General features: G+C 39.1%; 2 protein-coding genes across 10 annotated transcripts; one reads left to right on the top strand and one right to left on the bottom strand.

The window, feature by feature from the left end:
- Positions 1–4,827: 4,827 nt before the first annotated feature.
- LOC126628853 (U-box domain-containing protein 24-like) lies at positions 4,828–11,712 on the top strand. Of its 7 annotated transcripts, none has more exons than XM_050298719.1 (7): positions 4,828–5,160; positions 5,269–5,369; positions 5,679–5,798; positions 6,423–7,794; positions 7,972–8,275; positions 8,947–9,437; positions 10,120–11,712. In XM_050298719.1, the coding sequence occupies exons 4-7, from the start codon at positions 6,559–6,561 to the stop codon at positions 11,116–11,118; spliced, it is 3,030 nt and encodes a 1,009-aa protein (XP_050154676.1). In that variant the 5' UTR covers positions 4,828–5,160; positions 5,269–5,369; positions 5,679–5,798; positions 6,423–6,558; the 3' UTR covers positions 11,119–11,712. The 7 variants fall into 7 exon arrangements, with proteins under 7 accessions (XP_050154676.1, XP_050154673.1, XP_050154672.1 ...); XM_050298716.1 differs by having other exon boundaries at positions 5,665–5,798; XM_050298717.1 differs by having other exon boundaries at positions 4,897–4,985; positions 5,665–5,798.
- A 22-nt stretch (positions 11,713–11,734) lies between these two features.
- LOC126628852 (calcium-transporting ATPase, endoplasmic reticulum-type) lies at positions 11,735–16,642 on the bottom strand. 3 transcript variants are annotated; one of them, XM_050298711.1, is made up of 8 exons: positions 16,366–16,642; positions 14,104–15,652; positions 13,891–14,012; positions 13,527–13,805; positions 13,058–13,441; positions 12,848–12,957; positions 12,533–12,761; positions 11,735–12,430 (listed from the first exon to the last, which is right to left on the bottom strand). In XM_050298711.1, the coding sequence occupies exons 2-8, from the start codon at positions 15,569–15,571 to the stop codon at positions 11,867–11,869; spliced, it is 3,156 nt and encodes a 1,051-aa protein (XP_050154668.1). In that variant the 5' UTR covers positions 15,572–15,652; positions 16,366–16,642; the 3' UTR covers positions 11,735–11,866. The 3 variants fall into 3 exon arrangements, with proteins under 3 accessions (XP_050154668.1, XP_050154670.1, XP_050154669.1); XM_050298713.1 differs by lacking the exon at positions 16,366–16,642 and adding an exon at positions 16,253–16,357; XM_050298712.1 differs by lacking the exon at positions 16,366–16,642 and adding an exon at positions 15,791–16,213.
- Between the last annotated feature and the right edge of the window lie 56 nt (positions 16,643–16,698).

Genomic DNA, 16,698 nt, shown 5'->3' with positions numbered 1-16,698 from the left:
CTTGACGAAAGATTTTTTATCAGCCGCCGAATGTGTTGAACAATTATTATGCCCCCCAGGCATAATTATTTCGTTAATCTCGGCTTTTAGCTCAAACAACTTAGTCAAACGGGGTTTCTCCATATTAGCTTTATCGCCAATAATCATATTGATTGCCTTAGTTTCAGCGTCTAAGACTATGTCTCCAATTACTATATCAATTGATGTGGTTTTATGGTCTGAAGCTGTGTATCAATCTTGTTCGTCATTGGAATACTCCTCTGACGAATTTTTTTCTGAGTCGATTTGTAGCTTATAAACTTGAACATTTTCTTCTATGCCCACCACACTTTTAGTCTCGATTGAAACAACAGGTGGCCTAGGTTTTTCTTCTGCTGTCTTAACAATTTTCTTAGGCCAAATTTTGATTGTGGCCGGAGTGAAGAATTGCTCCCAGGCCTCTTGCTTTTATTTTTCAAGAATTCTACTCATATCACAAAATGTTCTATATAATTTCTCATGGAGTTTTTGTTGCTTCTCGGCATTTTCCTTTAATAGGTGCCAAATCTCACCCTTATTGAGATCTTGATTTATCATGTGAACTTCGTAGTTTTAGCACTAGGTCCCACTGGGCGTGCCAAAATGTTGACCCTAAAAACTACCAAGCCTACGTGGCGTGCAGGCCGAGTAATTAATAAGCTAACTACATCATTCGGTTGTGTGCAGGGCGTGCCAACTCGACGGCCGAGCTCGGCCAGTGAGTAAAATTTATTGATATTGCATTGAATGCACTGCTGACTTCTTGACCTTGCGACTGCGACCGAGGAAGGAATACATCTCGGCCTTCGGGTTATAGAGCCTGAAGACAAGGCTACTAGTTCTACGAAGTTCACAAATCGTCGGCGCCGGGTTCGGCCACAGTAATTATATTTGTAAAAGTATAAGCACACCAAATTGACACCAGACTATACGGACACAAATACTCAAAGCAAATGTACGTCTTAATCGTAAATGTAGTTCGGCCGTCACAATGCCGAACTCTAAATCCTACTTGTGAGTATTCAATCATAAAATAACTTGGCGTTCAATGTGCCGAGCCTGATAATCTGTAACACCTCACTTCGCCGAGAAGGCTAATGAGATGACCTCCGCCAATAAGGACTCGAAAATCCTTCTCGACCGAGACTTGGATAGATAACCAATCGGCCTCATCGCAGTGTTGTTTATCCAAACTGAAGGTACTTCTCAGTCGGCTGATTCTATAACAACAGTGCTGTTTATCCAAACTGAAGATGTTCGCCGGTTGCCTCCACAGTGCCGTTTATCTAAACTGAAGATGTGTCGGCGAAGAAGAAAATAAAAATCTCAAGATGTTTGAGAGGTTTCACGTAGAGTGAGGGTTTGCGTAGGGCAGTTTGTGTGTTGAATTGGAGGGGGTTTGAATGATGCATGCAACATTGTATTTATAGAAGCAAATGTTGTGTGGCGCATCTTCACCCCAGTGTAGAATTTGATTTCAATTCAAACTTGTCAACTAGAACTTCAGTAAAAGACTTCTCAAGATAAGCGACATGCTATCTCTTAGATGCCATCATTTGACTTTGCTTCACCATTAGTCAAAAATCCCATATTTTCCTTCCAAAAAACTGTGCCCTTAGACTGTGTCTCCTAGCCCAACTAGAACTCTATCTCCACCACATTGATCCAAGTGTAACCACGCACGCATAATAAGATGGAATATAATTCCATAAAGCACATTCACGTGGCCAAAACCAAAACATCAAAAGGCATATACCATTTGTACTTATATGATTATCGCCTTATCCTGCATACATATTTATCTACTGCCATGCCTTATGCATATCCTCGTATCCCATCATCATTCAAATCAATTGGGATTTAGATAAATATCAGGTTTAAATCATTTAATATATTAATAAGAGATAATATCATGATTAAAATCACAATATCATTTCTTAATAATAATTAAAAATCATTTCAACTACTTTATCTTTCAACGGTCTAAAATCTTGCTCATTCAACGACCTTGATTGCGCAGGCTGATAGTGTAAATTTGGGTCCAAACAGTTCTATGTACATTTTTGACGATTGCTCAATAAATTCTTATTAGTTTAAACAAAACTTAAACATTGCTAAGTAACCCCACAAATATGAAAAACTATATCTGTCGATTTCTCCTCGAAACTTGTAAGGAGCTGCCAATTTTCCCCTTGATCTTTAATTTTAGTCAATTACCTCCTAAATTTTTATAATTGGCCAATTTTCCCTGGTGTTAGATTAGAAAATTTTCATCTAATTTTTCATCCATCTTGGTCATTCACACATCACATGGAAATTGTCTAAGAGAAAATAGGAAATTTTGTCCTTAATATGGACAACATATTGTTTTTTTTTTCTTTTTCTCTTCCTCTATTTCACTGTCTACACTTTTTGTTTAGATTTTATTCCTAATTTGGACAACTGTGAATCTTCTTCATGATCTTTGCGTTTTCAGCAACATGATGGGGTTGTGATACAGTTTAATTAGCCTTTCTTGTGACTTAATTTAAATGACCGTCTCGATTCACCTATTTTAGTTAATGACCCAATTTCAATCAACCAATTATAAACATTCAAGGGCGTAATCGGCTAAAATCATAGTTCAATGGGAAATTGGCTAATTAGAAAAGATCAAGAGGTAATCAGTTAAAATTAAATTTAGGGGGAAAATTACCTACTTATAAAAGTTCAAGAATAAGAAATGAGTTTTTAGACACGACTTTGCCGCTCCCCTTGCCACAAAAGCAACCTCCTTCCTTTTATCTAAAAATCCTTAGAGGTGCCGCTCCCCTTGCCAAACCCATATCCTCCAAATCAAGCTTACCTTCAACTGCGGGCCCTTCCTCTTGGGTGGGGTTGGTAGCAACCTCATCTCCTCTTTCCTTTTTCTCTTTCTCCTTATTCACTAAGCCCCATCTTCTTCCTTTTCTTTTTCTTTGGCCCTTGTTTTTTTGTTGGTTTGCTTTGAGCTTGTCTCATTTTCCTTGAGATAAGAGGTCTCAATGTTTGGCAATCTTATTGCAGATATGAGTTTCACGCCCTTTCCTTCCCAAATTGTTGTTCCTAGTCGCGAGCTCCTGCCCACTTGATTCGGCTATTTGGCTCCTCGTGCTCTTCCTCCATGGACTTCGGTTAGAGGCCTTGGGTTTCAGTGGCTGCTAAAGTGCATTTCGCACTATTTGGTAGGATTATGGAAGCGTTTTTTGCGCGGGTGGCTTGCCCACCCCCATTTTCCGTTCATCATTTCAATTTGTTGGTTCTTCTTACCAGTGGTGGTGGCTTTGGTGGAAGTGGCTGTTTCTCATTTCCAAATGGAGGGTTTTCGGTTTAGGCTTTAGCTTGAGCTTACTTTTGGGGCTTGTTTTCTTTATTTTTGTAATAGGCTACACTTTTATTGTGTTGTGGACTGTCTTCGGACTAATTTCACTTTGTATTAGTGTGTTTTATCTTTAATGAAATTCAGTTGTTGGGAGCATTTTTGCTCACCACCATAAACTATGGTGTATGCTCACCATACACCTAATCAATTGACACGTGTTCTTTCATTTAACTCTAGTTAACTTTCACATTAAATGTTAGTTTTTCAATTTTGAAAAAAATTAACCAAGATTAAGTGAAAGAACATGTGTCAATTGATTAGGTATATGGTGAGCATACACCATAATTTATGGTGGTGAGCAAAAATGCCCTAAAAAAAAAATCAAGAGTAATCAACTAAAATTAAGGTTATAGCTGGTCTTTACAAGTTTGGAAGGAAATCACTCAAATTAGCAAAATATCTCAATGTGTATAATATGAAATCATGGAGATCAAATTTCTGTTCTGTGGTGTGGAAAAAGAAAAGAAAAATGCGGTTGACCAGTGAGCCAGTAGTGGCCCCCGCAACCAATACGTGTTTAAGAACTTGATACTGTTCAATGCAACTTGGCAACTTGGCAACTTGGCAATGCATATGCTACTGAGTGTGAGTTGTCCTAAAAGCTTCAATGAGCTTCTATTTTTCTACCTTCGTTTTTTTTTTTATTTAATGAGGAACTAACATTTTAAAATTTTGGACAATTAGTTACAGTAATATATTTCAACATTTATTTGAAAAATAATAATAAATGCTTATTATGATGTCATTATACAATTGTGTTGTTATAATATCGTCGTTGTATCAGCGATACATTATCAATATGTCATCGTTATGAAAAATCAAATGTCAAAATATGTAAATCGTAGCTAACTTCCTTTTATTTTTTCATGTTACACTCTAAAATTTTAATTGCATAAATTTATATTTTCTGTCTGCATGAAGTCTAAAAGTGTAATTCTCAATTAATTTGATGCCTTTCTGTATATAAAAGTACAACACTCATCATTTCAACAATTTATTTGAAAAATATACAGTTAATATTAAAAACAAAAAATCTAATAATGATAAAAATTAAATTAAACATTTACAGCATTGAGTGCTACATAACAATAAAGTCACACCCCTATTAACCCTTGTTTAACTTTAAATTCGATAATATATAGTATTTGTTTTTTGTTTGCGTCCAGAGTTTTAATGGATTTCAGTCAACGGATGCTGCAGCTGTCTTGCTGAGTTGATGACTGTGAAGACGGACAAGGATTCTCTGCTCTTCACTATTTTATTCTGTTTTGTGTAATCACGATTAAATTACGTTAATATTTTATATTACTATTTATTTTTATCCCGGTGAAGACTCCACAAGGATTAAAGCAAAGGAAAGCGATCTGCATCTCTTTTACCAAAATCATCAGATTAAGTAATCCGACCTTTCAAATTTTATCTTACGACTAATTTGTTTTTACCTTTTAAAAACTATGATAACTTTGATTGGTCGATGAAATTTAAAAAGTCCGAAATACTTGATGCGATGTGTTGTGCGAGAGATCCGGAAAGGATCTCTAAAGCAAAGACCCAGAAAGGAAAGAAGGTTTCTTCTCCTCCCATTTTCTGTTTCACTCCTGTAAAAATTTACCTTTTGCAGAAGTTAACCCTTCAAAGAAGAGGTCTTTTTGTTTTCAGGCCCTTCAAAGAAAGGGTCAAGACTTGGACTTGGGAGAGGAGTCTTCATCCTCCCTACAAGCTCAAAGACAAACTTTTTTCAGGTTACAACTTTCCAAATTGATTACCCAGGAGAAAAAAAGAAGAGAAAAAGTAGAAAGGAAATTCCTTTTAGTCCTACTTTTGAAATTTATTTTTTCTATTTCTGAAAGGGTTCTGTGGTGGACTGATTGCTAATTTTCCCGGGAAAATTGTGGTGAGAAGAGTGATGGTGCTGTGAGTTTTGGTGGGCTGGGCATGAGCTCTTTGTCAGGTATGCCTCCTGAACTTTCTCTTATTCATTTAGTGAAGACTTTTGTGTTGGCCATGAACTGGGTTTTTGGATTCTGGGTTATTTACCTGTTTGATGTTTAATGGGGTCCTAATGAATTGCAATTTGAGCCCAAAATTGTGGAAAGGAGCTGGAAAATGAAGCATTATTGATGATTTCAGATCTTTGGAAAATGAAGCAATATTGATGATTTTAGATCCTTGTTTTAGGACTAGAGTCTTCTTTGTTTCAACTTTCAAGTGCATGATATTGGTTGCTTTGGGTTTTCATGAAGCAGGTTTTTTATTACAGGCGATATTATTGCTCTAAAATACACTAAGGGAAGGGGAAGGGGGAGGGTTTGAAGCCGGAGTGCAGCGGGTTGAAGAGGAAGGCCCTATTATTGTTAGTGGTATTCCCTTCACTTCACTTGTAAGTGAGAAGTTTTAGGTTTGACTTTCACGGCGATTTGAACCACATTATTGCTAGCCTATTACGAGGCTTAGTCCACTTCCCATCCCATACTGTAAATAATATCGTTTGTTTAAAAAACAAAAAAAAAAAAAGCTCTCTGACCAGAAAATGGAAGTATATTTTTTTCTCTGCGTAGAGGAGAAAGCAGGAAAGAATAATTAGTTTTAGTGAACTTACAAAAGTTTAATTTTTTGTTAATGAAAGAAGGGAACTTTTGACACAGTTATGGGATTACAAATTTATGGATGAGCTTTCAGTCATTTAATTTATGATAAACAAACCAAAACCACTTTCCTTTCCGTTGCGGAGGAAAATGAAGCGTTTACTTACTGCATGTTGTTTTGATTTCTGGAAAATGGGTAATGGAAGACTGGTGAGTAGATTCAAGGCATTCGAATTAAAGAATAAAAGACTTAATTCTCAGCAACCAAATGGAGAATTTATAACCAGTTTATAATTGTGTGATTTTCATTTCTGCCCGGTGCTCTGAATGGGAAGTTGGTCCATGTATATAGAGTAAATACATTCCAAATATATCAATTTACTAGCATGACCAAGACAGAAAATACTTTGATATTTCAGGTTGAAGCTGAAAGCAGGCATATAGAGATCAGAAGCTTGAGGTTGTTGTCCTGCAACAGGGCATCTGCTGTTTTTATCAGTTGAGCAGTCAAATGGTAAATGAGGATCTCACTTCCTAGTGTTGGTGAGTATCAAAATGTTGGCACCAGACTTGGTTTCAAGTGTTGCATCTGCTCCGGCTTCAGAAATAATTTCTCAAACATTAGAGGCCATTTTCGAAATTGCAGCTGCTGCCGGGGACGTCCTTGTTAAGAAGGATACATTTAAAGAGGTTTCAACTTATTTGGAAAGGATAGTCCCCATCTTAAGGGAGTTGAACAAGAAATCTATTCTTCATTCTGAGAGCTTAAACAATGTTATGGTGATTCTTAACCGAGAAATCAGAGCCGCAAAGCAACTGACCCTTGAGTGCAGGAAGAGAAACAAAGTGTATCTCTTAATCCATTGCCGAACAATAGTTAAGCGCCTAGAAGACACTATGAAAGAGATCAGTCGGGCTTTAGGTCTTCTTCCCCTGACTTCTCTAGATATTTCATCTGGCATAGTTGAAGAAATTGAAAAGCTTTGTGATAATATGCAGCGAGCTGAGTTCAGGGCAGCAATAGCAGAAGAAGAGATTTTGAACAAAATCGAGTCTGGAATCCAGGAGAGAAACGTCGATCGTTCTTATGCAAATAATTTGCTGGTTCTTATAGCAGAGGCAATCGGAATCTCAACTGAGAGGTCAGTGTTAAAGAAGGAATTAGAAGACTTCAGGAGTGAGATAGAAAACGCTCGGCTGAGGAAAGACCAGGCTGAAGCTATACAAATGGAGCAAATAATTGCTTTATTAGAAAGAGCTGATGCAGCTTCATCTTCTAAGGAGAAAGAAATGAAATATATGATAAAGCGGAAATCTTTGGGGTTTCAACTATTGGAACCGCTTCAGTCATTTTATTGTCCAATCACCAGGGACGTTATGGTGGACCCAGTGGAAACTTCTTCTGGACAGACATTTGAGAAAAGTGCTATAGAAAAGTGGTTTGCCGATGGGAACAAATTGTGCCCCCTGACCATGACTTCTTTGGACACATCAATTTTGCGGCCCAATAAAACTCTTCGGCAATCCATAGAAGAATGGAAGGACAGAAATTCGATGATTACGATTGGTTCCTTGAAATCAAAACTCCAATCTGAAGAAGAAGAAGAAGTGCTTCATTGCCTGGCTGATTTACTAGATCTCTGTAAACAAAGAGAATTGCATAAGGAATGGGTCATACTAGAGAACTACATACCGATTCTCATTCAACTTCTTGGTGTTAAAAATCCCGAGATAAGGAACAATGCTCTTGTCATCCTTTGCGTTTTGGTGAAGGATAGTGATGATGCGAAGGTAATACTTTGTTTACCGTAACTACTTAGTGTGCTCTTCTCTCTCTCTCTCTCTCTCTGCTGTGGTATTCTTTTGATGAACAATAATAAACTTCATTTTCTTATACATTTGATTTTCTTGTGTTATATTTTCTTAAATCCTTCCTGTATGGCTAAAACCTTATAATTAATATTGCAGGAAAGAATCGCCAAAGTTGATAACGGTATTGAATCTATTGTTCGTTCACTTGGGCGCCGTGTTGAGGAAAGGAAGTTAGCAGTTGCATTACTTTTGGAGTTATCAAAATATAATTTGGTAAGAGAATGCATTGGGAAGGTTCAAGGTTGCATACTCCTATTAGTTACCATGTCCAACAGTGACGATAATCGGGCTGCCAGAGACGCACGAGAGCTACTGGAGAATCTGTCATTCTCTAATGAGAATGTTGTACAGATGGCGAAGGCAAACTATTTTAAACATTTGCTGCAGCGTCTCACTACAGGTTCTCTTAAATTCTTTCGTCTTGATTTCTCATAAATGGCTCATACAGGATTTTTTCTTTTGTTTTCTGGATGTATGCTCATACAGATTGTAAAACAGTAAGATACCAAAATAGATAATTTTTAAGCTAAAGTTGCAACCTTTTGTAAAATAAACCTACAAGTGTGGGGTTCAATTTTCAATTCTTTATTTTTTGCAACCTTTAGTAATATATCTAACGGTTCCTTCTGATTTTTTATATTGTTTGTAGTCAAAAGTTTATCAATCTTAAATTTTAAGGAAAACTAACGAAAAATCCAAAAAAACTTTAGTTTTAATGAAAAATGACAAATAAAGGTGTAATGAATTGTACCAGGAAAAGGGTAAAAATGTGGTTTTTCGTTAAAAGTGAACAGTACTCGGAGTGTTTTGTTAAAACTCCCTAAATTTTATCGGTACAATTTATTCTTCAGCGATTTAAATTTTCACCGTATCGAATTGAATTCCATTAGTTTATACTTGTGCATACTTGGATATGATTACAATAAGATATAGTTTATGAAAGCTTAAACTATTGTATAGGTATGCAATGATTTTCAATTTATGTGTTTGCTACATTTATGTGTCTTAAGGGTTCATCTTATGAGTAAATAACGTTATTTTTGCTATAAAGTTTGTCATTTCTTCATCCAGGACCGGAAGATGTACAAATGATTATGGCATCAAATTTGGCAGAGATGGAATTGACCGACCACAATAAAGAATCTTTGGTTCAAGGAGGAGTAATGGGTCCACTTCTTTACATGGTCGCACATGGTGACATTCCAATTAAAATGGTGGCTGTTAGAGCTCTTAGAAACCTCTCAAGCTTGCCTAAAAATGGTCTACAGATGATTCGAGAAGGTGCTGAACGCCCATTACTTGACCTTCTTTTCAGTCTTAGTTCGTCATTGTCAAGTTTGCGTGAATACATAGCAGCCACAATTATGCAACTCTCCATTTCAATGGCGTCTCAAGAATCCAACCAGACACCCGTTTCATTTTTGGAATCAGATGAAGATATTATCAAGCTTTTCTCTTTGATTAGCTTGATGGGGCCCAATGTAAAGCAAAGCATCATTCGGACCTTCCACGCCTTGTGTCAATCCCCCTCCACTACAAGTATCAAGACCAAGTTGATACAGGTGTGCATCTTATTTTACAAGAGGTTTTAATTTCAATAAAAATTGGTTTCCTGCATACACAAATCTACTAGTAGAATATTAACAGGATTTAGAAGTTCGAATAGAAATGTGGCTAGTCTCATAAGAACTTGGGAAGTAGGCGAAGGTTCAAAGGGATATGAACTGAAATTATGAAGTTGAAGCTTCAACTGACAGGCCCTTTTCTTTTCTTCTAAGAAACTGCAATGGGATTTATCATGTTTTGCAATTAGTAGTCATCATCATTTGACTTTCCTCCATCACCCTCCTGAAAACATTAACGACTGGGGTAGTGTATGCTCAATTCGGACTAATGATGCACATCCAAATTCCCATACAATAATATATATATATATATAAAGAAACAGAAGTTAATTGAAGCTTTATTAAGAGAAGGTTTTGTTTTTAGAATTTATTGATATATTTTTAGTCATCGCCTCCTTTATGGCTATACCATGTTCTTCTGGTTATTGAAATGTGAAGTTAGGAAATGTTAAGTCAGATGTATCCTTTCTTGAATTTCAGAGTTTTAATTCCAAGTTTCGTTTCCACAATTTATCTCATAACCAGACATAATAATCTTTACCAGATGCTAACTTGATTTACTCAACTTATGCTTGACAAGCGTTAAATGAGCATTTCACCGATGTGGTTACTTTTACAGTCCTCAGCTGTACAAGTATTGGTTCAGTTGTGCGAGCATGATGACCTAAACCTACGAGCAAGTGCTGTAAAGCTGTTCTCTTGCTTAGTAGAAGGCAGCAGTGAAGTCACCACTATCCTGGAGCATGTGAATCAGAAGTGCATTGAGACTATAATCAAGATCATCAAAACTTCTGATGACGAAGAGGAGGTCGCTTATGCAATGGACATTATCTCTAACCTTCCCGAAAACACCGAGATCACACAGTGGCTTATGGATGCTGGGGCACTACATGTCATACTCAGTTTTCTCCAGAATAGCAAGCGGAATGGTCCCCATAGAAATCAGTTGACAGAGAATGCTGTTGGAGCCATTTGTCAGTTCACTGCTCCAACAAACTTGGAATGGCAAAAGAATGCAGCTGGAGCTGGCATTATACCGTTGTTCGTACATTTGCTGGAGTCTGGAACTTCATTGACAAAGGAACGTGCAGCCATATCTCTTTCTCGATTTTCAAAGAGTTCACCAAGTTTGAGCCAGTCTTTACCTAACCGCAAAGGATTCTGCTGCTTCTCGGCCCCACCAGAAACTGGATGCCCTGTTCATGGAGGAATCTGTGGCATTGTTTCATCATTTTGCCTTGTGGAGGCTGGTGCAGTGGGGCCACTGGTTAGGATTCTTGGGGAACCTGATCCCGGAGCTTGTGAGGCTTCTTTAGATGCACTATTAACTTTAATCGAAGGTGAGAGACTGCAGATGGGTAGTAAGGTGCTTACAGATGCAAATGCCATCCCACCTATAATAAAATTTCTTGTTCACCCAAAACCTAGTTTGCAAGAGAAGGCCTTAAATGCTCTAGAAAGAATGTTCCGGTTGCTGGAGTTTAAACAGAAGTTTGGAGGCTCAGCTCAGATGCCTTTAGTCGACTTAACCCAGCGTGGAAGCGGTAGTGTGAAATCTATGGCAGCCAGAATACTTGCTCACCTGAACGTGCTTCACGATCAGTCTTCTTATTTCTGAAGAAGCTTCGTGGTTTCAGCTACGTGTCATTGATTTGAAGGTCAAGCATAAACTCACCTTTATGCTTCAACTTCACGATGACTACTAAAAACACGGGGCTGGCCATGCATAGCTAGACATGGGTGCCCTTCATATTAGAGTGCAGAGCAGGGCTCTCTGGTCAGTATGCCATTATCTGGTTTTCAGCGACGTGTGATCGGAGGGATGCAATTTAATTTGTCTTGACGTGGAGTTGCAGTCTCAAGATGCGAAATGACAATTAAAATTCAGCTGCTCTTGCATAGAAACTAAAGGTGTTGGAGCAGAAGGAAGTATGTTTGTGTCAAACATAAGGTGCTGCCGGAAGTTGGTTTCCACTTGTGTGTTTGAAGCTTGATTTGTATGTTGGCGTAAGGAGAAGAGAGATCATTGCGAGGCACCACCGGTAGCCTGGTAAGGGAAGCTGAGGTCATTTTTTTCGATGAAAAATTGAATTCTTTTTTCTACTATAGGATGTGGATTCTTTCTTGTGAATACATAGGAAATGATCAAAAAATTCGCTGTAAAATTTTCGAGTAAATTGTGCCCTTTGAATCCGTTTAAGTTCTTGTTTCATTTCTGTTTTCGTTTTTTCAAATTTGATCTCTAATTTCTAATTTGATTAATGAATAAATGGTGATTAAAGCCTTTAGTTTGACATAAAACAAACTTTAGGTGCACAAATATAATCATCAGAGAATTCTAATCCACAGTGAATTGACTCGTTCTGTCATGCTGTCTTCTCCTTCTTTGCTCTCCATCTCCTCCTCCTTCCTACAAATTTAAGAACCTCGTCGATTAGTATCACCGGCACGGAGATCAAAATTACGAGGAGCCACTCATTCAGGCTCAACGGAACAACACCGAAGACGTCTGCCAGAAACGGGATGTAGAGAATGAGGCAGTGAAGCCCAAATGAGACCGACATGGCAACCAGAAGCCAAGGGTTCCTCCAAGGTGGCATTTTCACCAAGCTGATGTCTTCAGAGAGAGCATTGAGGGAATTGAACATCTCAATGGCCACCAGTACAGAGAGCGACAGAGTCATTGCCTTCACTTTCCCAACAGAGAAATAGTCACAGGGGTCGGAAAAAGTGATTGTCCGACCCCCACTAACCGTGAATGGAGCCGCTGTGAAGTTTGACCATGAGGGGCAGTCGCCCCAGTTGCGAAGTTGAGACACTGCAACGAGTGTGTGTCCGTCACTCACAAGAGTGATGCCCATGAAGGAAGCCTGAGTATACCACAAGACGAAGATGCCAACAGTTGCAATGCCTACGTAGGAACCAATTACCTGCATTTTTTTAACAGGTTAGTACTTAAGCATATGATTCTTTCGTGGCATGCTGAAGTTCGAATCTGAAGTAAGACGGATAACCATTCCGTTAACACTTACCAAGTAGCGGAAGAGAACCCAAGAACTCATAAGAGGATCATTGCTTTTCCGAGGTGGTTTCTTCATAATATGAATGTCAGCTGGGTTGAAACCGAGAGCTGTTGCTGGCGGTCCATCGGTAACCAGATTTACCCACAGAAGCTGCACAGGTATCATACATTCTGGTATTCCCAACGCAGCAGTCAAGAATATGGATATGACTTCTCCGACGTTTGAAGATATCATGTACCTGCAAATTGACATATTGATAAAGTGCTTACTCAAAGGAAGAAGACGGTAAACGTGGGAGGAAGGATTTTGAACAAAGGGATGTACCTGATGAAAGCTTTCATATTAGTGTAAATGGCACGGCCTTCTGCAACAGCGGAAACTATAGTACTGAAATTATCATCCGCCAAAACCATATCCGAAGCTTCTTTCGCCACCTGAGTTATAAAACATGAAGGCTTAGAAGTCACACTGCAAGGCCCTTAAGTTAGCAAGAGGTATAAGTGGCAGTTGGTTAAGAGAGAGTGTCTCTGTTACCTCAGTCCCAGTAATTCCCATGGCGATTCCAATGTCAGCGAGTTTGAGTGCTGGTGCATCGTTCACTCCATCTCCGGTCATTGCAACAATCTCCCCCATCTCTTTCAGCATCCTTACTATTTCTTGCTTATGCCTAGGCTCGGCACGAGAGAAAACCTTCCCTCCTGGTTTCGATAAAACTTCCTTTTGTTGCGACTGGGGAAGAACCATGAACTCTTTTCCTGTAAAGCTTCTCCCTTTCATATCCTCGTCTTTAGATAACAATCTGATTTCTTGACAGATTGCCTCAGCCGTGGACTTATTATCTCCAGTTATCACCATAACTTTAATTCCAGCTTCTCTACAATCTTCGATCGCTTTGCCAACTTCATCGCGAGGAGGGTCCTGTACAAACACAGTTACAAATGGAAATCTTCGAAAATTTCAACTTTAGAAATCAATCAGCGAAAGGTTTGTGCGGTATACGTACTCTTAACCCAACAATGCCTACGAAAATTAAGTCACTTTCGATGGAGGAGTAGCAGGCCGGATCAAGCAACTTCTTGTGAGCAGGATGACTTGCGGAAGAATAATCTGAGAACTCTCCCAACTCCTCCTTGTATGCAAATCCCAAGCACCGCAATCCCTTTGAGCTCATCTCTTGGAGTCTCGAGAGCAATAGCTGTTTACAAGTTTCGTCGATTGGAACGAGGGATCCATCAGCAAGTTGCACATGGAAAGCGCGCTCCAGTAAGCTCTCAACGGCACCCTGCCAATCGCACCAGATACATCAAGCATGAAAATATGCTGCAACAGCAAACTCAAACCAAATTGCAGACAGCAATGACATGTACCTTGACAAGAAGTCGATTACGCCCAGTTGGCTCCCGGACAATAACACTCATAGACTTTCGGACACGATCAAATTCTAGCGTGGCAACCCTTTTCGATCTTTTTGTCCACCACTCGCAACACCCTGTAGAAAAATTGACAGTTAAAAACCTAATCCATTGACAGCAGCTATAGGATCATAGGAAGAACATAAGAATATATGGTTTTCTGCGAACCTAATTTCGCTGCCGTGCTGTCGATTAAGTAGCTTGCAGCGAGCTGCATGTCACGAATTTTGTTCCTCGCTTTGGCGTCTGGAACTCCCATCTTTTCGACCAAAACCTTGAGAGCTGCCTCAGTAGGCAAACCTGTAGACCTGAAGAGCTGGCCATCAAAATAAATGCCAGCATCATTGCAAACAGCACATATTTCTGCCATGGCCTGCATGTTAACATCCATGTTAAAGCAACTCCAATCAACAATTCCGCCATCCTTGGGATCATAAGTTGTGCCTTCAACACGAATCGTTCGAGAAGCAGTGGTTTTTCCACCCAAAGTGAAGAACTCTGTCACAGACATCTGGTTTGTTGTCAAAGTCCCCGTTTTATCCGAACAAATTACAGTTGTGCATCCTAAGGTTTCTACGCTCGGAAGCTTCCTCACAATCGCATTCTTTTGTGCCATTTTCCTTGTCCCAAGAGCTAAGCAAGTTGTGATAACAGCAGGAAGACCTTCTGGGATTGCAGCCACAGCGAGTGCAACAGCTATCTTGAAATAGTACGTGCATCTCTCGAACGAAAACCTAACATTCGTTGGCCATCCATCAACGAGATCCCATGAGAGGAAGTTTTTGTAGTTCATAACCCAAACAATGAGGCAAACAAACCCAATTGCAGTCGTGAACCGGCTTCCAAATTCGTCCAGCTTCTTCTTCAAAGGGGTGTCATCTTCTTCCAAAGAAGCCTCATGTATTTGCTTCTGGATTTTCCCAATCTCAGTGTTCATGCCAGTACTAATCACAACACAAAGACAGCTGCCGTTGACAACTGTTGTGCCTGAAAAAACCATATTCTCTTTAGCCTGCAAGTCACAGTCATCCATGAATATAGGATCAGTGTTTTTCAACACCGGCATGGCCTCTCCAGTCAATGAACTCTGCTCAACTCGCAAAGTCGAAGTCTTTAAAACCACCACTCTCATGTCAGCAGGAACTTTGTCTCCAACGCGCAACTCAACAATGTCACCCGGAACAAGTTCCCTTGCAGGTAAATCCGGCACCAAATACCCGTCTCTCAAAACCTTACCGGACTCACTCTGCATCTGCTTAAGTGCTTCGAGCGCTTTTTCAGCATTACTCTCTTGCCAAACTCCAACAATGGCATTGAGGACTAGAATCAAAACTATCACAAACGGTTCCACATAGGCTTCAAAACCGGAGTCCCCTGACTCACCTCCACCCATGAAAGCCAAAACAAAAGATATGAAGGCTGCAACCAGAAGTATTTTCACTAATGTGTCGTCGAACTGCTCGAGTACAAGCCGCCATAACGGCTTCCCCTTCTCTTTGGCAAGCTCATTCCAGCCATGCCTTTCGCGTCGCTTCTCAACCTCATAAGTGCTCAGACCCTTATCTAGCTTCACATGTAACTCCTTCAAGCACTGCTCGATTGACCATGACCATGCCGGGAACGGCTTTTCTTCCATTGATGCTGCAATTTCGGAGCTCGAATTTCACCTCCAGACGAAAAATCTTGGTTAAAAGTCTCTTAAAACCATGTCAGACATCTGCAGAGCAACTAAAAAACATGTAAGAAATTTTTACCAGAAAAAGAAAAAGGGTAAATTTCAACAGACCATCAATTCAAAATTCAAACATATATGATGTCATGAATCAGATTTTGAAAAATGAGAAGAAAAAGTTACCAAGAAAATTGAACTTGGAGAAAGAATTGAGAACTTGTACACTCTTTTTCTCTGCTACAAGCCCAAATATGTCTTTCTATTTTACTAATTCTTCAAGTGAAAGGTAGAAATGACTCAAAGTAGCAGTTTAGAGAGAGAGAGAGAGAGAGAGAGAGAGAGAGAGATAAAAACAAAAAGATAACCAAAAAACAGAAGAAAAAAGCAGTTACAAACTTATAAACCACAAAACATCTGCCAATTATCTCCAAAACCCACAACACAAAACAACAAAAAGATGAATTATTTGAACTCTGGAGCGTACTCGAATTTAAAAGAACCGACACTTTTAACAAGAACATGTGTAGGACATGAAAACACCAAGAAATTGAACCATGGAAAACCAAAAAATAACATCCGCAAAATCCACACAGAAAAACTGCAACAGACTTAAAAGCTATAGCTACGATAGTTAAGAGCATTCACCCTTGCATCCGAGACCCCGAATTCAATTTTGCATGTATAGAATGAAAAAAAGGCAACAAAAAGAAGTAAAATTTGAACTGAATGGAGCATAATTGAAGTGAAAAAGAACTGACCCTTTAAAGAAGAACATGTAGAAGACATGAAAACACCAAAAGCTGTCGGCTGCTTCTGGCTTCTGGCTTCTGGCTTCTGGCTTCTGGCTTCTGGCTTGGGCACAAAGCAATGCAAGGCCCCAAGTGCACAACAGAACACTAAATTAAACTTGTCAACCAAACCAAAAGAGAATAAATGGTCTTTTGAATTTTGGGATAAGTGGACTAGTCTGGTCTCTCTCTGGCTTTTTGGAAAGAATTTTGGAATCTTTTGCTTTCGCTCAAGTTGGTCTTTTTGGTCAGTTCAAGTTTTCTTATTTTTCGGAACAGGAGAGGTCGTGCTCCCGAATATGA

This window comes from Malus sylvestris, chromosome 7 (assembly GCF_916048215.2).
Source record: "Malus sylvestris chromosome 7, drMalSylv7.2, whole genome shotgun sequence".
NCBI classification, from domain to species: domain Eukaryota; kingdom Viridiplantae; phylum Streptophyta; class Magnoliopsida; order Rosales; family Rosaceae; genus Malus; species Malus sylvestris.
Note: the sequence above shows the minus strand (reverse complement) of the source record. Positions and strands in the feature narration are given on the sequence as shown.